Here is a 23,054-nt window from a genome sequence, read left to right as displayed (position 1 = left end):
TAATACAGATAGAACTAGATTGACACAACAGAATGTATTGTATCTGGATTTTATAGTAAGCGCTGAAACGTACAAAGAAATCATCAATTAGCGAAAATACTGTCTGCACATAATGGCTGTACGCACTTATATCATTAGTAACTGAAAACTGCCTCGTGAACGTTTTCTTAAGTAGTTTTGTCCTTTATTCTGTATCAGAAGGTTTAAATTTTTAATGCTAAATCAGCTTATCTATACTTCACTTCAGTCCTTGGAGTATTTAGGTAGCAATGGGATTAGTAACAGATTTAAAAGACTTTCATTTTCGGTCTAAGCATTAGAAAACTGCCAATCTGAAATTGTGCATAAAGTGTTTTGCTTTGAAATTAAAATAATATAGTTTGGTACAACTTATCAAGATAGTTTCCACTATGCAACAGAAAAGTGGTGTTGAAGTATTCGTAAGTTTTCTAAACCCATAAAAGATGATTATACTGATTAAAAATTTATAGCACATAAATTCATCATTTCTGTCTTTAAATATTAGAATGAATCATCCAATAATGGCCAGTTTTTAACTGATAATACTCAAAATGGAAATAGTTAAAGGTTTAATCACAAAATGGAAGTGTAATGGTTTTAAGTGTTTAACTGAAGCAGCAGATTCGATACTCTATGTCCCAATAATGAGGTCACAAATCAAACAGTTAATCATATGTAAACTATACCGGATTCGAAATTGGTTTCTTTAACGTGTACATGGGTAGACAATCAAACCATCAAATAAACTGTTCTACTGAAATATGAAGTATAATATTTGGTATTACAGGTGGCAGTGTGCATAGTGAAACAATATGCTGACTTAATATTACGAACTTTATTTTAATCAAAACATTAGGCATCGGGGAACGCACTTGACTTTTACGAGTAAAAAGCATTTAAGTGTTTGCTTTGGTTCACTCTCAAGATGCGGTACATTGATTAAAACATCAAAGTAATCATGCAACTGAATATGAGGCTTTCCTTTAAATTAACATTTAGTGGCTTGTTTTGTCAATTTAAGAACAAAGTTCCCAACATTCTGTATAGTCTGACTTTTATGAAATTTGCCTCCTTATGGAGTTTGTAGTTTATTCATTTGACGTGATTTAATGGTAACTCTTTGAGTTTCATAAAAACACTAAACTAGTCTATTTAAAAATGACATCCTGATGACTCTACAATAATTCAAGACACTGATGGTGTTGAACATATTATGTGAACTATTAGTTCCTAGAACTAACCAGTATATACTTTACTTGTCAAGACTAGATCCGGATTAAAGACACTGAAAACAGAGAATTTGCCAAGGTGTTTTGAAATAAGCATTGTTTGATGAGGGGCACACAGATCAATTATTAATTCTTACGAACATTATAGTTACTTTAGTAGGTATCATTTCCAACTTTTGTTAACTTTGATTTGGTTCATTATATGTGAAAAAATTATATTTGAAATAGTCTCAGCGATTGAAATATAAATAATTCCAACGTTTCGTCCAGCTAACTTGTCTTGTCAAACTATTCGTTCTAACCTTGACGAATATTCGTATAAATTATTTTGATTTGGTGGTTTGTTTCCTGAAGAAGTAGCTTACACTCATTCACGAAACGTCAGAAAATCTAATTTTTCCACTCATTAGGATATTACAAATATATCATTTATTTATAGTTACTTTAGGCTGAGATTAATATATTGCGTGTTAGGATTTTTTGTATGCTTGCACCTTACGTGTTATGAAAACAAAATCATGCATTATATGTGTAAAATTTGACCATAACTGTTATAACATTGGCCGATTACTTCGATTAGTAATCTTCATCAACTGAAGCTAAATTTCTGTGGTGTAGTATGATTGCTTAACGTACTTAATCGTACGTTATAGTCATGTTATATGATGAGTGCCCATTTTACTCCATAATAAACGGCGGTCAAGTTTTCCCAGTGGTTCAGAAAAGTTAGAAACCAGATAAAATACTACTTTGTAAATGCTTTATCAAAGTATCGAGGGAATAGAACTGTGTTGTGTTCAAAAAGCTATCAATTGCTGTATGTTCCATTTTTATGTCGCGAATCGATTACTTTGAGTTTTTCATGGTTGATCTCGATTGATTTTTGTAGATAATTCACTGTCCAATGTTCTGTCGTCTAAGGCAGAGATAATATTCAGCTTAAAAAAATAGTTTAGCTGGGCTTCACAGTTATCCAACTTAACCTATTTATTATCATAACATCCTTGTCCCAAAAGATTTAAAGAATAATGTCCTCAATAAGAAAAACAGTAAAATAAATCAAACGAATTGTCACAAGTCACTTTGTACTCCCACATAAATATATTAATATCTCTTAAACTCATTGTTTGTTGTATTCTATGCAAATCATGTGACCAACTTGGAGCTCTGTAGCTTTTAGTTTTCTTATTTATGGAATAATCACCTCATCAAATATCTTTTGCATTTTTGAGTTATGCAATCCGAATCGGGGCCAGTCTGTTGATATCAATGAAGTGCATTGCAGTATACCTATCAAAAATACGCTGTTTTTCCTACAACTACAGTTTTGATTTGTTTCATTGAAAATACTTTGTAAATGTTAATCGAAAGGAACTAGCACCTAGGACATTTCAGAGTCTTATCCTAATAAATTAATCCAGAAGGATCTTATAATTGATGAAATCAGACGCTGACAGGTACCATAGTTACCCATCCTCTTACACTCATACAACAATACACTGCTGTAGATTCTGTTTAAGTTTATTAAAAAGAACGAACTATCTATGAAATATGATCAGATGTTAGTTTCATTCTGCATGCATTGTGACAACATTGATAAATTAAAGATTTTATTGGTCACTATTTTGATATATTTAATTCTAGCTATTGCTTTTTTTACCTCCAAAGGTTAATTAAAACGACTCAGATAGACTGTAAGATCAGGTTTGTAAATTTTTATCAAACGGTGTCATAGATACCTGTTAAGTTTTAATAAATTTCTTCTTATTCTCTTAATTCTGTCGTATTTTCAACATTTTTTATATTACTTTCTGTACGGGGTCACGTAAGTTTACCGGAATCTTCATAAGGCCTAAATATGTTAATTGTAAACAATTCCAATGCTTGCCTGAGCTCAGTTTTTTCCGTAAATTTCATTTGACTTCATGAACGTCAATATATACATGTCCTAGGTTAAATGTACTAATCACGCTGAGTGAACCCGGTTTTAATTTCATAAACGTTTTAGGCTTATATTTTGGCATCCTTTTATAAGAAATACTCAACATGGAGATATACTAACATACAGTGATTACACATAAATATTACTAACATAGGAACTCCAAAAACTGTTGACCGCCGTAATATTAATACAACAAACATCATTTCTTGGTTGTAGAAAGCAATCCATAAACAAGAAATTCAAAGGGCATCTTACTCTATTATACAACGAGAAATATCTTAATAAACATAACTAGTCAGATATGATAAAGATAGTATGAGGTGTATCAGTCTATAACTTTTGTAGCTGATCATATACTTGAAGACATCAGCCTCATATGGTTACCACTAATTTGTTGAACAAAAGGCAAACTATAAATTGCCAAAATATGCTCAAGAATCAATATCATTTGTGTGGAGATGTAATAGGTTTGTTTATAGTTCTATTCAGGATAAACATCGTTCACATACTTGTACGCGGTTACCAGTCAGGTCGTTAACATACAGAACGTGAATTGATCTTGTTGACTGAGGATTTGTAAACCTCACACATTTCAAATGGGCCACATGTCGATTTATTACATCATGAAATCACTTCACGATTTACATAAGTCGCCCAACACAATTGCTATATGATTAATCGTTCAGTCAAAAGTATTCACTGATAACATCCATTAGCTAAAATGACTGGTCTCTGTAGGGTTACCCAGAAATTTTCTAACCAATAAAAGTCTGTCAAATAGATTAGACCTGTCTATCTCATAGAAGAAGCTATACATTATATAGAACCTGAAGTTATCGAGAGCGTTTCTTAGTAACCATCTACTCTAGTACATGGAAGCATCTGTTACAAAAACTTAGAATACTACTTCAAAACATCATAATGCATAAAAGACAAGTCTTATAGATATTTGTATTAAATCAGTATGGTTCATTGTTACTATCACATGAGCCAGAAACTTCCGAAATTAGATCCTTGTAGCGTCAAAGCGAAGAGTAGATTTCTAAGATTGAGAAAACAGGTTTTTCGAAAACTCGATCATTGGACTATTACTATTCTTATTTCATAGGAAAAAGTTACTACACTGAAACGAAGCTCCATCAACCCATGTATTATACCTTTTTTAGTCGGATATCAAAGGAAGAATGTTTTGAGATTCTTCAAGTCTTTAGCATCTCAATTTCGTGAGTAGTGATATTCTCAACTTTTAGGATTTAGAAAAGTAGTCAAAACTATGGTGAGGAGAAAAACTAGACATTAAGGAGCCCAAAACCTGGGATTGAATGTTCATGGCTTTTAGTTCAACGGATTGGCCGTGAAACTCCATTATCCAAATATCTTCGTGGCGAATCTAATGCAAGCAAACGACGAGACTGATAGTTAATGACACAATGTTTTACATCAGGCAAGTTGATGATAAAACACGAATGATCGATTGAGATGATATATTTATCGAAAGGAATAGTGGACTGAACTATACTTGAAACCCAATGGCTTCTGTTCAGAACACTGTTCAACCTTATACATAGATTATTTTCAGAGGATAAGTTCAAACAGAAATTAATCGTAGTTAAAAGTAATTTATAAAATAACAGTAATCTGCCTAAAATTCAATACTAAATATGGAAAGATCAGATGAAAGACATGGAATATGCTACTGTCTTTCTAAGACTTGTGTTGAAGAGTGATGAAATAGACAAAAGATTAAATACCGTACTAAAAAGAATGTGCTCAATCTCCAGACTGATGTCTCTTAATCAAACAAATTCTTGATTGCGACATATTCCAGCATTATTCTACCTTTAACTGTGTCTAGCAGTCTACATATGCGTTCCAAAGAACATATATTAGATGTAGGGTAAAAAGGATTAGCACCCGTGTCTGTGGACACATTACACGATATCTAAGACTAAGGAAATAGGATTGATTTCGTCCGTATAATTACTTTTCATTTGTTTGACATTGGACATGATCCTGATGTTTCAGATTTCTTAAAGATAATTAAGTATGACATTAATCTTCCACTTCCGTGCTCTTCTCAGTTTCCTCTACTAGAATATTTACATAATTATTCTGTAAATTTTTAACCGTTAGAATAACATCTTATTTCTACAGTTATTGTCCCCTAATATTCCACATATATATGTCAAATTGAACTTAATCAGAACTTTTTTGACAATAAAATGTGTATACTGGTTTGGTTTTAATGATCAATATTACTGCTTCCAGGTTGTATGTAGCTGAAGAGTATCCACGAAGTAAGTAAATTCATACTATTCTGATACTATCGTTGTTTTTATTCAATTCAAACAAGTACGTGAAGTAAGCCTTAGCTATACGGAAACTGAAATCCATTTTATGTGTTCAGAAACAACTCTTACTCTCAACCTACCCCGATAATACTGATTCATTATCCAGAGTAATTATTATATTGTTTTTGTGTACCATATTTTTATCAGAAGGAGTTTTGTGGAGATTTTAGTAACTTTTTCGTTGAATTCACGAGTCAATTGAAGACAGACCACCATGGAAAACCTGGAAGCACTGGACGGCCGTTTCGTCCTATTGTGGGACTCCTCAGCAGTGCGCAAGATCGGGATCTTGGATGCTTTATTTTTCTTTGTTACGGCTTACTTTTAATCTGTTTAGTTGACATTTCAGTTTTCATATAAAAATGTCTTAACAAGTATATGGGTAATCAGATTGTTCGAAATGTATTGCCCAAACATATCACATAATTCTCATAACCTTCGTCTTCTCATTGGATTATCGAAATATTTGAAACACAGAAAGCATGCCCTTTTCTTTCCTTTTACAACACTGATAGATTTGACAGTAACTTTCAATTGATGGCTACATTCGAGCAAATCCTCAGCCATTTATCCAAGTTTATATTTTTACAAATGTTTTAACTAAGGCGGATTGAAAGTGTGATTCACCGTCTATCATACAAAATCATAGTCTAATATTTGAGGAATTTAATCTTCTTTTCTGTTTCAGTGGAGGTGTTTTATTATCTTACTTTACGATACAAAAGACGTACGTTGGAGTTATTTTGACCTATTCTTTCCTGTTTGGTACAGGTGTTGGATTAGGCTTTTCAGTAACTTTGGCCGTTGCTGCAACAGTAACATATTTACAATTTTTATATTTAAACAGTTTTGAAGCCCTAATTATTATAAACTTATTCAAAAAATTTTCATTGTTTATTATTTTGATTGCAATACAATTGTCAGTTTGTATTCACGAAGATAAATAGTGATTTGTAAAGTAGTTAAAACTAGCCCCAAAATATCTAAAAGTTACTAAATTAAGTAATCAGTAATGCAATGTATCATCACACGGTTAAAATAGTTCCATACCAACAACTACTTCCCTCTACAAATAGTTATACATTACAACATAAACCGTTAAACGTGCTGTATCACCTACTATATAGTTCAAATCACTAAATAGTATGTATCTACGTTCCAAATTTTTGTTTTCGTCAAGACCATGTCATGTTACGAAAGAAGGCATATCTTGTAACTTTTACAGAAATGATCGAAATTTTAGAGGATCAGTCTTTAAAAACTTTTTTATGGGAGTTTAGTGTTATTAGTATGAAGGGAAAAATCAAGCCGTATTAACAATGTAATTTGATTTTATTCTTCTGTCTAGCGCATGATATACCATTTGTTTATATTGTTATTTTCCACAGTGAAAAGTACCGATGTTTTGATATTGCACCTGAAGGACTATTACTAATAACTATAGTATGACGAATGAAATTTTTTAATCCCTAGATTTAACCAATCTTAAGCTGAATAATTTACTAGCAATATTTTTACATATAACGGTGAAAAATACCTCCATAGGAATGACAGGAACTTACTCTCATACTCAAGTGTGATAATGACCCTTCAAAAACAGTCAAGTCTTTCATTTATTTGGACGGCCATATGAGTTCTAGGTGATGATGTAGCAGTTAAAATAAAAATGCGTTTTATGAAAACCAAGATAAATCATCCGCATTTAGTGCAATAATTGTGAAATTCTGACTGTAAAATTTCAAGAAAACAAGGCGTTTGATCTTAAGAGATTATTTGACTCCTTGTCTAATTTTCATAGTTGAAATCATTAGTCAATTGAAGCTAGACTACCATGGAAAACACAACTCAGCGGTCTAGTGGTTAAGCGCTCTGACGCGAGAATGGTAGGTCCTAGGTTCGAATCTTGTGAGGTGGGATTGTGGTTACGCACTGCTGAGGAGTCCCACAATAGGACGAAACGGCCGTCCAGTGCTCCCAGGTTTTCCATGGTGGTCTGTCTTCAATTGACTCATGAATTCAACAATGAAAATACTGGAATCCCCACAAAACCCCTTCTCCTTGTCTAATGATTGCTTTCTCAAACATTTTGTTTGAATCCAGTGACGATAATGTGTAGAAAATATTAATATCAGATAAAATGTTTATGGATGGTGGTAACAATTGTTCAATAGTATTTATTTCCTTGAAATCTCGACGTTTTAGTTCAGTGATTTATTACGAATACAGGCTCCATTAAGCGCTAAAAATAGAGAAGGGGTTAATTTAAGATCTATTGCCACAAAATGATGTATAATTGTGTTTCATTTGAATCAATTATTTAGAAGCACTTAGCAGTCATCCTATAGTTTCCTGTTGCAATGCACCACTTTAAGTTTTTGTTTCGCCGAACGTTTCCTAAATGAACGGAATCTGTAATAATGTTTGCACTCTCACTTTGATTGTATTCCTTAATACATACTGTTCTTGCTTCCAATTAATTAATTTAAGATATTGCCGCTTTAGTTTCTCAATAATATTTCGTATAGTGAGATAGTACACTTTATGTCCCATTGTATCATACCTTCTACTGTAGATAATTAAACTTTAAAACTAATTAACAAATTCCAAAAATAGGTTTTGCTTGGCTGTATCCATCTTTATAATTTCCTGGCATTGAAAAAGTGATTGTTTATTAATAACATATATATGTGTTCGAATTAAAATAATAACTCCTTTGATGTTCCTTTCGAATACTTCAAACAATGCTTTTTCTAGAAAACCAAATGCAATTTTTTGTGTATAAATAATCTCATAACATTGAAATAAGCCTTAGTTTTGTGTTGTATACTAATGATTCCGCTTTTTTCTCTAGTGGTTTCCTGAACATAGAGGCCTTGTGGTTGGACTGGTGGTTAGTGGATATGGTATGGGATCATTGGTGTTCAGTCCTATCCAAACATTTTTGATAAACCCAAACAATGTCCCAGTTAACAACGTGACAAGGTAATAAAACGAATAAAGTATTGGCATTTCTAAATTGTAATGAGTAGATGCACAAATAATATCTTATTTTGGCTACAAATAATCACAGTGCGTTCAGTCTACGTAGAATAGGGCGCGATCGAAAAAAAAGAAAATTCAATGGTGTAAAAAATAGAACACTTATTTAGAGATAAATGCGACAAAAAAGCACGAGGAACAACTTGTTTTATGACCGGACTAGATATTATATCCTTTCGAAGACAGTCAAAATATTAGCCCCATTCGTCCTTACAACAGAATCACAAACAAATATTCAGCTATTAATGGATAATGGACAATAATTGGAGTTGTGATTCCTCTGATAAACGCTTTTATTTACATCATTCCAATTCAAAATGTAACAATATTTAGCTTCCACACTGCCTAGAAATTTTGTTCAGAAATATCACAAACCTATGATCTTTTACCACAGTTTTATTTATACCATTAATTGGTTTAAAATTAAAGACAAGAATTTCTTTAGACTTTTAAAAATATTATTTGCTTTAGCATGGAAATGAAATGCTACTTAATTAGGCATAACTTGAGACAACGTATATTTTTATTGTTTCCGTAATTTTTCATTCTAATTATATTTATTCTTTAGACAGTTTGATGATCCTGAAATACTTAACAGGCTGCCACATGTATTTCTTGTTATTGGGGTTATTCTATCAGTTACTCAGATCATTGGTCTGATCTTACTGCGTTCAAAGCCTAAATGGAATTGTGTAAGCTTTTAATTTAAATAAATTTCGATGTCGAAAACCATAAATTCTACCCTTATCTGTTTTGGAACTGTATTCAATTAGCATAGTGAATAGTAACTCAAATAAAATGGGATCGGTGAACTACTGAAGTCAGTACTCACTTGAATTGGTTAAAGCACTTAACCCATGTTAACCCTCGCTTTATTTGTGTGAAGCTCACATAATAAAGAATAAATGTTTTCTTAAATAGAGTAGCATGATATGGCTAAATATAACCAAGCATTCTTTATTATTGCCAATGTTTTCTTTCACATACTATTTAAATGCATGAATATAGAATTAGAGAAGAATAAACCATTTTAAATAGGATGAAATATAAAGTCATTGACAAGTCTAAGCTGACACTATAATCTAATAGGGAAAGCTCAGTTGTGATAAAAAAAAGACATTGTGGTCTTAAAGAGGAGAATTATTGAAATGAATGATTTTGACACACTAAAAATTTTAGTGATTTTTATTTCTGACACTTCAGCTAATCAATGTTTGTTGATTGTTACACAATGTTTAACTAGAACAGGTGACAACATCCAGTCAATGTCATTTGGGTTTTAACTGAAAAGCGATAAAGATCAATTTTAATGATCTTGTAAATATATTTATGATTGTACTAGTTATTGTAAATATAAATAAATGTATATAACATTACTTATTTACTTAAGCCTGTTACCCCTCATGGAGGAGCATAGGCCGCTCACCAGCATTCTTCATTCAACTCTATCCTGGGCAATCTTTTCCAGTTCTTTCCAGTTAACATTCATCCTTTTGATGTCTGCTTCCGATTCTCGGCGCAGTGTGTTCTTTGGCCTTCCACTTGCAGTCTGATGATTTCCTCAATATGTGTCCTACTCACTTCCAACGTCTTTTCCTAATTTCCTCCTCAGATATAAATTTGTTTGTTCTCCCCCACAGTAGGCTATTGTTGATCATTTCCGTTCAACGGATATTCAGTATCTTACGTAGAAAATTGTTTGGAAATACCTGTGCATTTTGGATGATGTTTGTGGTAGTTCTCCACGTTTCAGCTCCGTACAGTAGAAGTCTTGATGTTTGTATTGAAGATTTTGACTTTGACAGTTGACAGTTGTTTGGAGTTCCATATTTTATTCAAGTGTAGGAATGCTGTCCTTGCATTACCAATCCTTGACTTTACATCTGCATCAGATCCTCCTTGTTCATTGATGATGATGATGTCCAAGTTTGTAAACGTTTCCATCTCTTTCAGAGTTTCTCCATCAAGTGTGATTGGGTTGGTGTTCTCTGTGTTGTATTTGAAGATCTTGCTTTTTCCCTTGTTTGTGTTTAGGCCTCCTGATACAGAGGCGCCTGCTACAGTGGTTGTCTTGACCTCCATTTGTCGGTGTGTATGGGATAGAAGGGCCAAGTCGTCTGCGAAGCGCAAGTCTTCTAACTGATTCTGATATGTCCATTGTATTCAGTGCTTTCCCTCAGATATGGAGGTCTACATAATCCAATCGACCACCAGAAGAAAGAGGAAGGGGAAGAGTAGGCAGACTTGTCTGACTCCGGTCTTCACTTGGAATGCATCTGTCAGATGTCCTCCATGCACAACTTGCAGTGTAGTACGTCGTTAGAATCCCAAACGATGTTGAAGATTTCCTCAAGTACATCATAGTGTCGAAGATGGTTCCATAAGGTTCTCCTATCCACTCTGTTAAACGCTTTCTCATAGTCAAGGGAGTTTATGTATAATGACGATTTCCACTCAACTGATTGCTCAACAATGATCCGTAATGTCGCAGTTTGAGCTGTTCACGACCGATCTTTACGGAATCCGATCTGTTGATCCCGAAGTTGGACGTCTACTGAATCTTTGATCTAGTTGAGCAACATTTTGTTGAAAGCTTTTCCTGGTGCTAACAGTAGTGTGATGCGTCTGTAGTTTTCACATTTGTTCAGATCTCCCTTCTTTCGTATCTTGACGAGGTATCCTTTTTTTCAGTCCGTTGGCACTTGTTCTTCCTCCCAAATCTTATTGAATAGAAGGTGAAGCATGTTTGCAGTTACCTCAATGTCTAACTTCAGTACTTCAGTCTGCTGCCTCCCCACTCTTGGTCTTTCTGATGGCCATCCAGATTTCTTTGACCGTTGGTGGAGTGACATCTTTAGGAAAGTCTGTAGGTGTTGCTTTAATATCCGATGGATTCAATCGGGCTGGTCTATTCAGCAGTTCCTCGAAGTATTCTACCCATCTTTTCTTCTGTTCTTGAACATCCGTGTTTGGCTTTCCTGGTTTACTATATCTCCCTGCTAGTTTCTTCGTTATGTCATATAGTTGTTTCATATTTCCTTCTCTTGCAGCTTTTTCCACCGTCGTTGCTAGCTCTCCCACATGTTTCTGCTTGTCGGCTTTAATGTTCTTCACTTGCTTGTTTACTTTTGTGTATTCAGTTTGTGCGTTGAATTTCTGTGTTCTTGTTCGACGGTTGCTAATTGCTGTCTTCTTGTTTTTCCTTTCTTCAATCTTGTCCAGGGTTCTCATAGAGTTCCGTTCCTTATGATGATGCTTCTTGCGACCCAGAGCCTCCTGAGACGTTGAGGTTAGTGCTCCATTTATTCATTTCTAGTCTTTCTCCACAGTATTTTTCTCTTCTTTGAGTAGTTTTGTAAGGCTTATAATCTGTTGTTGAGAGATACCTTGAATTGGTTGAGTTAGTCAATTTGTCGAATTAAGGCTGTATTGAACTTTGGTGATGGTGTTTGTCCAGTTTTCCAATGCTTGGTTAGCTTCAGTTTCATCTTGACAACCACCGGTTGGTGGTGATCTGAAGCCCTGTAGACTCCTGTCCTCGTTCTCACATCTTCCATTGTCCTTCTGAAGTTTTTAACCATACAAATGTGATCTATCTGATTCTCCGTGGTGTGATCCAAAGAACATAATGAGCAGCGATGGATGGTGGCTAGCAGTGGAATCCAGGAAAAAGGTTTCGTCCCATTCGAGACTCGTCAGCTGGATGTACCTGCATCCTAGAGTTTGTGTTTACTCCAGGGCTCGAACCCAGTACCGTTCTCATCAAACGCCATCGTGTTATCCACTTAGCTACTGAGTCCTATAGCACAGTTAAAAGTAATCGGATATGGTTTATACCATCCTTTTGAACTACAACAATTCCAGGGATTATTTATTACTAGTCTTAATAAGACAAAATACAGTGGCCCGACAACGTTAATTTTTCCATTTACTTTAACAAACTCGATATAATGGTGGGTAAACTAATTACATAGCATATGCTGCCTAAATGTCCTTGCCAGTTTTAGGTTGACAAAACACAGTTACTGCGTCATAAAACAAAACAATGTAGTTCAGTGCCAGTTTCCATATTATTATATCAAGCTTGTGGAGATGAATTTAAACGTTAGCTGGTAAATAGCTAAAATGAATTAGATATGACTTTCTCGTAATTTAAACGTAACAAAACATAGGCAGGTGGATCATTGTCTCACATTTGACTGAATAATCAACTTTTAGTGTGTAAAATCAATTAATTTAGGTACTTATATAAGTGTAAATTCACTTAGTGTTGTCTACTTGTATCTTCCCATTGTTATTTAGGACTGCCATTGATCAGTCTCTTGTTGGCATATGTGCATCATGAGTGAACTGCCTTGATATTGCCTGAAGTAACAAGCTTATAAGCAAAGATGGATAGTGGCTAGCAGTGGAATCCAGGACGCGCGTTTCGTCCTATTCGGGTACTAAATAACATTGGGAAGATACAAGTAAACAACACCAAGTAAATTTAAACTTTACCCCATTGCACAAGCAGGTGGCCATCAGGACTCAGTAGCTAAGTGGATAACGTGATGGCGTTTGAAGCAAGAGGCACTGGGTTCGAGTCCCAGAGTGAACTTCAACTTTGAGATGCAGGTACATCCAGCTGACGAGTCACAAATAAGAGAAAACGCACGTCCTGTATTCCACTGCTAGCCACTATCCATCTTTACTTATATACGTGTATTTCAAAATAATATCAATAGCTGTGTTCTTGATATTTCCCAATAAACTACCATATTCCAACCCTTAGTTATCAATAAACCCTGCTAAACTCTGACGACACACTATCGCTTGATCTCCAAAACATTTCCAACCATGTGGAGCGAATGCGACAAGCGAATAAGGTACTTGAATTTATCTTATTTCTACGTACGTCCAGTAGAAATGGTAGTTCATATAACTAACTGGCTGTAACTTCCTTACATCACTAGGTCACCAAAATGTAGGAGATTTTCCTGCTCGTTTGGATGCTCATTTAGACTTCGTTTTTCCTTTCTCTTATGTTATTCTTGTTTTTTTCTTCTTTTTAAAAGAAACTTGAAACACCTCGTGCTGAGAATACTATATTTTACAAAAATATAATGTTGAATAAGGCCAATAATAATAGCAATAATAATAATAAACAAGGTTTAGTTTCACCTGTAACTATAAATCATATTTCACTGCGCAATCAATGTAATGTCACTTAGCGAATTATTGTGACTTGACAGAGTCAGGTGAGTATTGATAACGAGATACCATTACATTAATAAATTTCCAGTTACATCTCAAATTAATTTCTTGGCAGATGAGTTACTTACAACTGATTGATCACTGAGAAATGGTCAATGTTCGTCTAGTTCTTTTGGGCTAGCTGAGGTCTGTCGATCGAATCATAATTTGCCTACTTTTCTAGGTGACTCAATGTCGTGTGTTGTTTTGATATTTCTGAAAGAATTGATATAAATAATTTATCTTTCAAATATTGTTTCTTAGGAAGATGATAAAATTGAAATCTTGGATGACAGTGGGTCTTCAGATTGTGAAATTATGGATGACGTAAGTTCTTAGAAATTACATTTAACGTGGCACATATATTAAAAAATAATCACACTGATTTACGTATTGAACAATTGAATTAATCGCAGTTCTTACTCTCGCCGATCGATTGATGACATTAGTTTAGATTCGCTAGTTCACTCTTCTATTATATGGTTAGCTTATGATTTCTAAAGGCATATTCTGAGGTAAAAAAAAAGCCTTCTTCTGACAAAAATAATTAATAAAATATAGATATTGAAAGTTGTTTTGTTTCCAACATTTCTTGGCAGAAAATCGAATTTTGTATAATTAAAAATTCATTAGACTTAGCTGAAAAGTTTCTTTTCAAAGTCTATCGTGTTTTATTTTCTTGATCTTCATAAATTGAAAATTTACGAAGTTATACGTTCTTAATGAAGCAATTGTGAATCATATGGAAAGAAATAATTTAGCAATTACACTTGAGTGTGTTATTGTATCGATTTCTGACATTCTTCAACTCACCCTACAGTTGAGCGAAGGATTTAAAAAATTTTGAAATAAGAATTTATTCTGCTAAATTGTTTTTGCTAAACATCAGTATACCTTGAGCACCGAAGTTTATCTTTATTTACTTAGGAGGTAAAATTCTCAAATTGTTCAAAGTGAGTTTCATTTGAAAATATTATTCGTTTTATGTTTTTAGTTTTTGTAGAAAGAGTGTAAATATATATCGAAAAAAAGAGCGATTTATTTGAGCGAAGATTGACATGAAAATAGGTTCTTGTAGATAAACATTTAAAATGCAGCACAGTCATTGTGGAAACTCATTAAAATTGACTTAGAATAAAAATAACTTTACATAATATAACAATAATTTTTCCAAAACAATTCAGCTATCTGATAATTTTGACTTCTATATTAACAAGGAATATAAAAATACTTAATAAGCACTAAGGTTCCAAAATATGTTTAAAGTGGTGTGAATCTATATGCGTTATTAAACACTGTTGCTCAATTTGCGCAAAAGTTCTCATTTCTATAAAATTATATTGAGCAAGAAGAACAATCACAAAAGAATTATATATATTATTTTGTGGACTCTTTGCAGTTGCTTAAACTGAAAACAATAAATGGGTCCAGTTAGTCCTTTTCGTATTTTAATATCCTTACCTTATCCTCTCAAACGGTGTAACATTAATACGTTTAATAAGTTCAATAAAAATATACTCACAAAACAGCTATCTATTAATGGTATCTGTTAGTGGATGATTTAGACAGCACATGTGATTGACTAACAATTTACCAAATCATGAAACTACTGAAAAACATAACAAAAGTATGTTTGATGAGGCTAACGGTTACCAAATATCAAAAATTTTATCTTATTTTAGCTTGCAAACTTTATTCAAAAAGAGCTAATGCGACAGTCTGTTAACTAAAAGTATTGTTGAAAAGTGTAATATTATCTAGAGCTATCCAAAAGAAATGAAATGTAAAACAAATGTTCTCCAGGAATTATAAATTTAGTATGAATTCTGATATGGATTAGCTAAACGGGTAATCGTACAAAAATTAGTCACCGATCCTATAGCAATGAAATTACTTAGATAACTCTATATATTTGGAACAGAATAATAATGTGCGAAATAAAATCAATAGCGTAAACTAAATATACCTAGACAATGATTTTCAACGATACATTGGATTGTACTGTGGTGTGAGCTACTTATATCGACATAAGTAGTATATATGGTGAGTAAGAAATAGAATATCTGACAGTGGAATATTGAGAAGATCAAGAAGAGAAGAACAGAAATAAAAAGCAATTTGTGTGGAAATCCAGGAACAATGAAGCCTGAGGCAATTGAAGAACATTTTGCAAATAGTGTATCATAGCATGGTTTTTGTATTTTACCAAGTAACGTTGTATTGTTGCTAAATAGGTAGTGGTTGTCCTCACCTGTGTTCTCATTCACAACAGTACTACTCAAATAAAAATAAGCCAAGAAAAATATTCATTCATACAAGCTGGTTTAAAACGCGAATTGATGGCTGTGAATATCTATCAGCGGTTATACGCAGTTTACTGTCTGCGAAAAACACAATAGTGAACATAAATTTATCACCTTATTAATAGCGTTCACTGAAAATATAATTTACTTCTAAAAGCGTCATTACCATTATCACAATATTCTCACAGTTTTTTTCATCCATTCTTGAAACGTCAGTCAGTAATGTAAGTGTCGTTTTACCCTGTCTATTTATTAGTAATATTTGTTAACTATCATGTTTTCAGATGTCGTTACTTCATAGAAACCATCCAAGCTGTATCTTATTATTCTCTCAATTTATTTACTGTTATCTTGAACTATCAAATAATAATGGTAATATTTCCTCATGTTTATTTTAATAATTGTTAGTTAAAATCTTATACTTGTATGATAAGCCATATTGTTTACATATTATTATTTTAAAGTGCAGTGGACATAACACCTAGTCGATTGTTTCGTCATATCGACTTCTACCTTTTATGGTTGATCGAACTTTGTAACAGCATACCGCTTACACTTTTAACTTCTTCCTATAAAGTAAGTTCATTTTCACGTCAACTAATTATTATATTTAAGCTACTGGACATAGACTAGTATAATTAAAGAATATAATAGTCTGTTTATTAATATTTTTTGATTAGCGAGCTCATCCAAATGTTTTCCTATCACTTTTTTAACAAGTTGTGAATAGTAATTAATCGTACAATTGTCTTCAGCTGCCCTAAAACCATAAATTTAAGTGCTGAATTTCGTCTATTTCCATGAAAATGAACAGAAATAAACATGAAAATAACTTGACTGTTGAAATATTTTTAAATTTCAAATGGGTTATTATTATTTTTGAGTTAGTATTGCTACACTAGCATGACAACATCAATGTTAGAACAGACCAAGCGGGAGAACTGTAGACCACATGGCTATTACACAGTGATATTTCTACGATATACATGACTGCATAAAGTAAATATGAAGAATGCAACAGAACATTATGTCAAAAGAAATCGAAATGAGAAAAGTGCATAGTTTATTAATAATTTAATACTGAACTCTAGAATATAGATAATATTATAATTTATTATGACGAATAAGTGATTCTAGACAACCAGTTGTAGAAAACGTTCAGAATTAGTGATTTTAATGATCTGTGGATGTTTAAAGTTTAGATAACACCAACAGTACAATTTTCGGGTGACCAAGACAGAAAATCTTGAAATTTACAATCATGCATTTTCATCCAAAATTTGTTACTGATACTATAGATATTGAATCCACTAGGGAACGAATAAACTCGTCAGTAAATGTGTTGTACCTTCGCTTAATTGGAAATGTTTACTTGATTATGTCTAATTGTAATTCATCATTTTTTTTTATTTTTACATGAAAACGTAGTGTGTTTTTCTTTGAAAATTTTGTTTCATGTATTCATGTTTAACAAATCGTTTATCTTATCGCAAATATAGAAGGAAATTGAACATAGAGTAGTATCAACATACATTACCTTCAATATGCTACCAGTTAATAATAACTGACGGATTCCAATAGACATTCTTATTTCTTTCTGATTATAATGATAGTGCTACTGTGAAATCAAAATGATTTGGTGAAGATAAACATTCATTTGGGGTCGAAAAGCCCAAGAAATGACAGTCTAAATTATTTACTTAAGCTGTACATTTGTATATATAGTTATATGGAAAATATATGTCTATAGGAGGCTAGGAAAGATTACATTATAAATGGATTCGACAATAAATAACAAATGAGGTGACGTACTAATCAAGGGGTAAGGAAGAAAATAATTTATGGGTCAGATATTATCTGATTATTATCGGTTTTTTGTTTTTTTAATTACTATTTTACATTTAAAACTCTAATCAGTTATTATTATTATTATTACCTTATACAAGTTTTCTTGATTATTACTCAGATTATTATTATTATTATGACCTTTGTGTTTGTCGCTTTTCTTCATATCTGTCTATTGAACTATTATCTGACCCATAAATTATTTTCTTCCTTACCCCTTGATTAGTACGTCACCTCATTTGTTATTTATTGTCGAATCCATTTATAATGTAATCTTTCCTAGCCTCCTATAGACATATATTTTCCATATAACTATATATACGAATGTACAGCTTAAGTAAATGATTTCGTCGAAAAGAAAATTTTCTTCGCTGAATTCTCTTTTTCTTATTCAATGACATTATGAGTTATTTTAGTTATCTAAATGACAGTCTTCTTGTTCAATACGTTTTTCGTTTTTGATAAATATGACACTACTGATGAAACTTATCCAGCCGATCTGTAGAAATGAACGTAACTTTTATGAGCCATTTTTACAGCAATCAACTTGACTCAATTACTTAATTTCTACGTCTAAAAGTTTATAAGGATTCAAAACATTTTACTTCAAAATACTGATTCAGATAACTTTAGATATATACATATTTTTTATAAGATAACAAAATATCGCAAACTATATTTGGTTCATTTTACCACTATTATACAAAGTAATAACCAGTATTATTTCTTGTTTCATGACGATGATTACGTCTTATCATTTGTAAACTGCTAAACGATTTCAAATTATTAGTTTGTGACGAAGCAGGACTTTCCAATAACCTGAATAGTTTTATGGCCGGAAATTCTTTGCTGAGAAATGAAAAGATATTTTGCTGTTTTCTATAAGTTTTGTTCATTATAAAATAAACTAGCTACGAGTGGTATTTTCATACTATTTTTTCATGTTGTACCACATACGAGATCACGCAAATTTCTTTATTAAATGAGAAGCACTCTGGAAACGAATCATAAACGTCATATTTAAACATACTTTTAAGTTCTTATAAACACCAGTCTTAATCACGGGATACATGACTAATCTCTTTTTCATAAATCCACGTAACACTGAAATATTTTGTACGTGAACCTAGTATTTTTCCAAGAGAAATATGCTTAAAAAACTTATTTCGTGTCTCGTCAACATGACGATCACTAGTTATCGGAATGCTTTCTTCAAAGTTTGTCAATTTAAAAACTATGGTAGAAATACCATTCTGTAGTATCTCTTGTTCTTCACTGATATTTCTAACTTACCAGCGTCTCGTACCACTCAGTAAAGTTGTTTACATTGTTTTCAGTTATTTGGTCAGTCGTTTATCAGTGACGATAAGTACTTAACAATTATAGTTACAATGACTGCTGTTTTCAATGCCAGTGGCCGTATTTTATGGGGAACAATTGTGGACCAATTTTCATATAAGGTGAGATATTTATCATATAACTAGTATGAGGAAATTCCGAAAAATATTCACAAATCTGCAAAAAAAAAGTTAGATCCAGTCATTAGTTTGAAAATCTAACCGAATATGTCACTTTTATTTTGAGGATCTAAGATCTTCCTTTTTAATAAACCAATCATATGTCCAAGAAATGTGTTACAATACTTCAATGCATATTATGATGTTCATTTTTGTCCTTTAATGAACCAAAGATAAGTCGAATGACACATTTTCACTCACCTCTACTATGGAGTTAAAACTAATACGTACAGAGTAATCAGGTCACACCAGCAACGGAAAAATACTATATAATTGATTGTCTCCACCTTTCGGACTGATAATTATAATTGACGTTTTATTTCATTTGGTACAGTAATAAATTCTAACCATAAAATACAAAAAATTAACGTTGATCAGATAATTTGATAGGCATGACAAGTATGTTAAACTCTATGGATATTCTCATCCTATTGAAATTTCAGTTTGGAACTTCTAACACATAAATTAAATTTATTCATGCCTACCCCATTTAAACCGTAGTTGCCTCGATATTTGCACAGTATAATTGCTCAAGAAATGGACAAACCTTTTACCGTTCTTAATGGTGAAAGATAGTCCTAGTAATTTATTTATTCATTGAAAGTGTCGTCTAATTATATACCTGAAATGAATTTCAATGGTTCATTTGTATCTAGACAAATGAATACATTAAAAATAATATATTATTTAAACTTGTTATTCAGAACAAGAATAAGAGTGAACATGTACTTTGAAATTCCTGAAATTGATGGCATAATATATACAATCAAGCTTAAGTTGAAAATCTTTTTATCAATGAAGTAGCAGCTTTAGTATCTAGTCTATTTTTTAAAATTTCCCAAGTGAATTTAAATGATTGTTTTACGCAGTATATGAAGCTTTAAGCGTATTCTGCGCAGACTTTCAGTTATGAACCATATATTTTAATTCTAGATGTAGAAAATCTTTATTCACCAATGTGATAACGTACTCCTTTTCAAATTGGTATACATTTTAATGAATTGGAAATATCAATGTAAACTTTATCGATCAGAAACAACAGTAATGTCTTGTTCATATGGTTGTGATTAGCAGTTTTTATCAACTTTTATGCATTTTCATTACTAGTTATGCCATGGGACTGTTAGTGATTATTCGTAAATTGATGATCTTGCTAGTGAAAGTCAACCACAAAGTTTGATTTCTACTAAAACCAGAAGTAATATAATTCTGTATATATTTAATAATCTATAATGGTGTACAACTTTTAAGAAATCGGAGTATAATTCTATACAGACTGGAGTGGAAATTAAATATTCACATTTAAGTCAAAGAAGTACACTATTTTTCAGAAATTAATTATATGGATAATTATTGTTGACATGTATTTAATCGAAATGTAGAATCTCACTTTTTTCATGTCGTAGATTCCATTTTGTATAATAAGCCTGATGTGGGCCATCCTTCTTTTGACGTTCCCTTACATCAGTCTGACGGATGGATTGACAGCGAAAATACTTTATTGTATTTGGGGTATTGGAGGTTTTCTTTTTTTAAGCAGTGTATCAACAGTGGCTCCAGCAGCCATAGGGTCGATGTTCGGATGCACAAACATGGCTATCAACTACGGGATAATAGCATGTGCACGGGTACGTTTATCTATTTCTTGTTTATAAATATCGATATTTTTTGTATTTATCATTTTCACACTTGAAACGCTAACAAAGTCTTGTTGTTTTCGAACAACAGCTAAGTCAAGTCTTCTAGTCTTAATGCAGATTGCGGGCTATGCAGAGAATACTCTTCTTAATGAAAAAACGAATTCGCCTACAGAAGTGATATAAAAATAACTCCTATTTAAGAGTTACTTTGAGTAGGGGTTTGTAAAGATTTTTGAATTTTAGTGAAATCACAGATCGACCCAAAGTAAGACAAACGTTAAAATTTTGGAAGCACTAGACGGCTGTTTAGTTCTAGTTTAAAGCTCCTTGATAATCCTCACCAACAACCCTGCAACAGGGAATCGAATCCAGAACCTTCGGTTTTTGCGTCATTACGCTTAACTTCTAGAATACTAGGTATATTTCCAATGATATACAGGTCTGACTGAAACCAGTCCACAATAGTGTGAAACCATCTTCAATTATCTTTGGTGAGTAACTTCCTCACACATAACACAGTTGAACCCCGTTGGTTACGGTCTAGTGCCACCATGTCTTTAATGGTCGTCCTCCTTTGGTTGGTTCGCGATTTCAAAACAATTAAAATTTAATGTCTTGGAAACATTAAATCAGCATAACAAAAGTACCAATCCGAATCTACGAGTACTGTAAACTTTCACTGACCTCCGCATTTTTTATCCAGTCAGTTCTTCAGATGATTTCAAAACCAACCATTCATTTCATTAACACAAATGTAGATAAATGCCGTCAATTTAAACAAAGTTTAGTAATGAAGTGCATCTGTTTAACAGCTGATATGTACTAGAATTCGTTCCAAATAACGTAATTATAGAACAACAGGCATTCACTGTATGAAAATCCTTATCAATTTATTGATGATACATTCATTCGTTCAACGATTCGGATTAGAATCACCTCAAATTATATTAATGACTTTATTTAAACCATTTTTAGTCATAACAGTAGTTTGCACTACACATAAAAGTTGGATTTATTTTTATTTAAGAGATTTAACAAAATAGTACGCTAGTTAATGAAAATAACTCCGCCTGTAGCCCTTTTTGGGGCTACTGCCGGTCCCGACCCCGGATAAAAGAGGAGGGTTGGGCATGGGGTTAACGACCCCATCCCGTAGAAAACTAAATCGTTAAAAATCGCTAACTGGAAAAAATTATTCAAACCATTCAAACTCTATCCTAGTAGTCTGAAGGTCTTCATTTAAAAGAGTTGTGACGCCTGATGGTGAAAGCCGAGTTCCTTCGGAAGCCATGAGGCCGATGCCCCTTCTGACAACCAGAGCAACCATTTATCTAGGTATATGGAATGCTCGTACAATGTGAGGGAACGAAAGAGTCTTCCAAATTGCTGCAGAAATTAGGAGATACTGCCTGAAGTTGCTTGGAATCAGTGAAACACATTGGACGCAGGTTGGACAACAACGACCATCTCCACGGGAGCTTCTCTGATATTCCGGCCATGAAGAAGAAAATGCCTCACATACACAAGGAGTTTCATTGATGTAAGAACCAGAAGAGCAGCTGATATAGCATCAACTCATCACTTGCTGGTTGCCAGGATGAAATTAAAACTTAAGAAGCACTAGACAACGGTGCGGTCAGTATCACAAAAGTTTAATACGGCTTTGCTTCGGATACGGACAAACTCAACAAATTCAAGATAGCCCCCAACAATAAGTTCCAGGACTTTCATGATCTACTCAATGAAGATGGAACTGCCATGAAGAGCAACTGGAAAGGGATAAAAGAGGCAATCACTTCAACATGTCAGGAGGTTCTGGGTCACAAGAAACACCAGCACAAAAAATAGATCACTGTTAATGCACTGGATAAGATTGGAGAAAGGAGGAACAGGGAGGAAGCAATCAACAACAGCCGAACAAGAGCAGAAAAA

The 23,054-nt window shown here is 33.0% G+C and overlaps 1 protein-coding gene across 1 annotated transcript in view; it reads left to right on the top strand.

Moving 5' to 3' along the window:
• Smp_134990 (putative hypothetical protein) overlaps positions 1-19,342 on the top strand; it is a gene marked incomplete at both ends in the record, with an annotated part of 60,617 nt that extends 41,275 nt beyond the window's left edge. Inside the window, 5 exons of the mRNA XM_018788537.1 lie at positions 6,232-6,348; positions 8,395-8,467; positions 9,181-9,251; positions 16,606-16,643; positions 19,221-19,342. Coding sequence (XP_018654070.1) covers positions 6,232-6,348; positions 8,395-8,467; positions 9,181-9,251; positions 16,606-16,643; positions 19,221-19,342 — 421 coding nt within the window. The remainder of the gene's footprint in view (positions 1-6,231; positions 6,349-8,394; positions 8,468-9,180; positions 9,252-16,605; positions 16,644-19,220) is intronic.
• Positions 19,343-23,054: the final 3,712 nt, after the last annotated feature.

The sequence above is a fragment of the Schistosoma mansoni genome, chromosome W, assembly GCF_000237925.1.
Source record: "Schistosoma mansoni strain Puerto Rico chromosome W, complete genome".
Taxonomy (NCBI): domain Eukaryota; kingdom Metazoa; phylum Platyhelminthes; class Trematoda; order Strigeidida; family Schistosomatidae; genus Schistosoma; species Schistosoma mansoni.
This window is presented reverse-complemented; position numbering and strand designations above follow the sequence as displayed.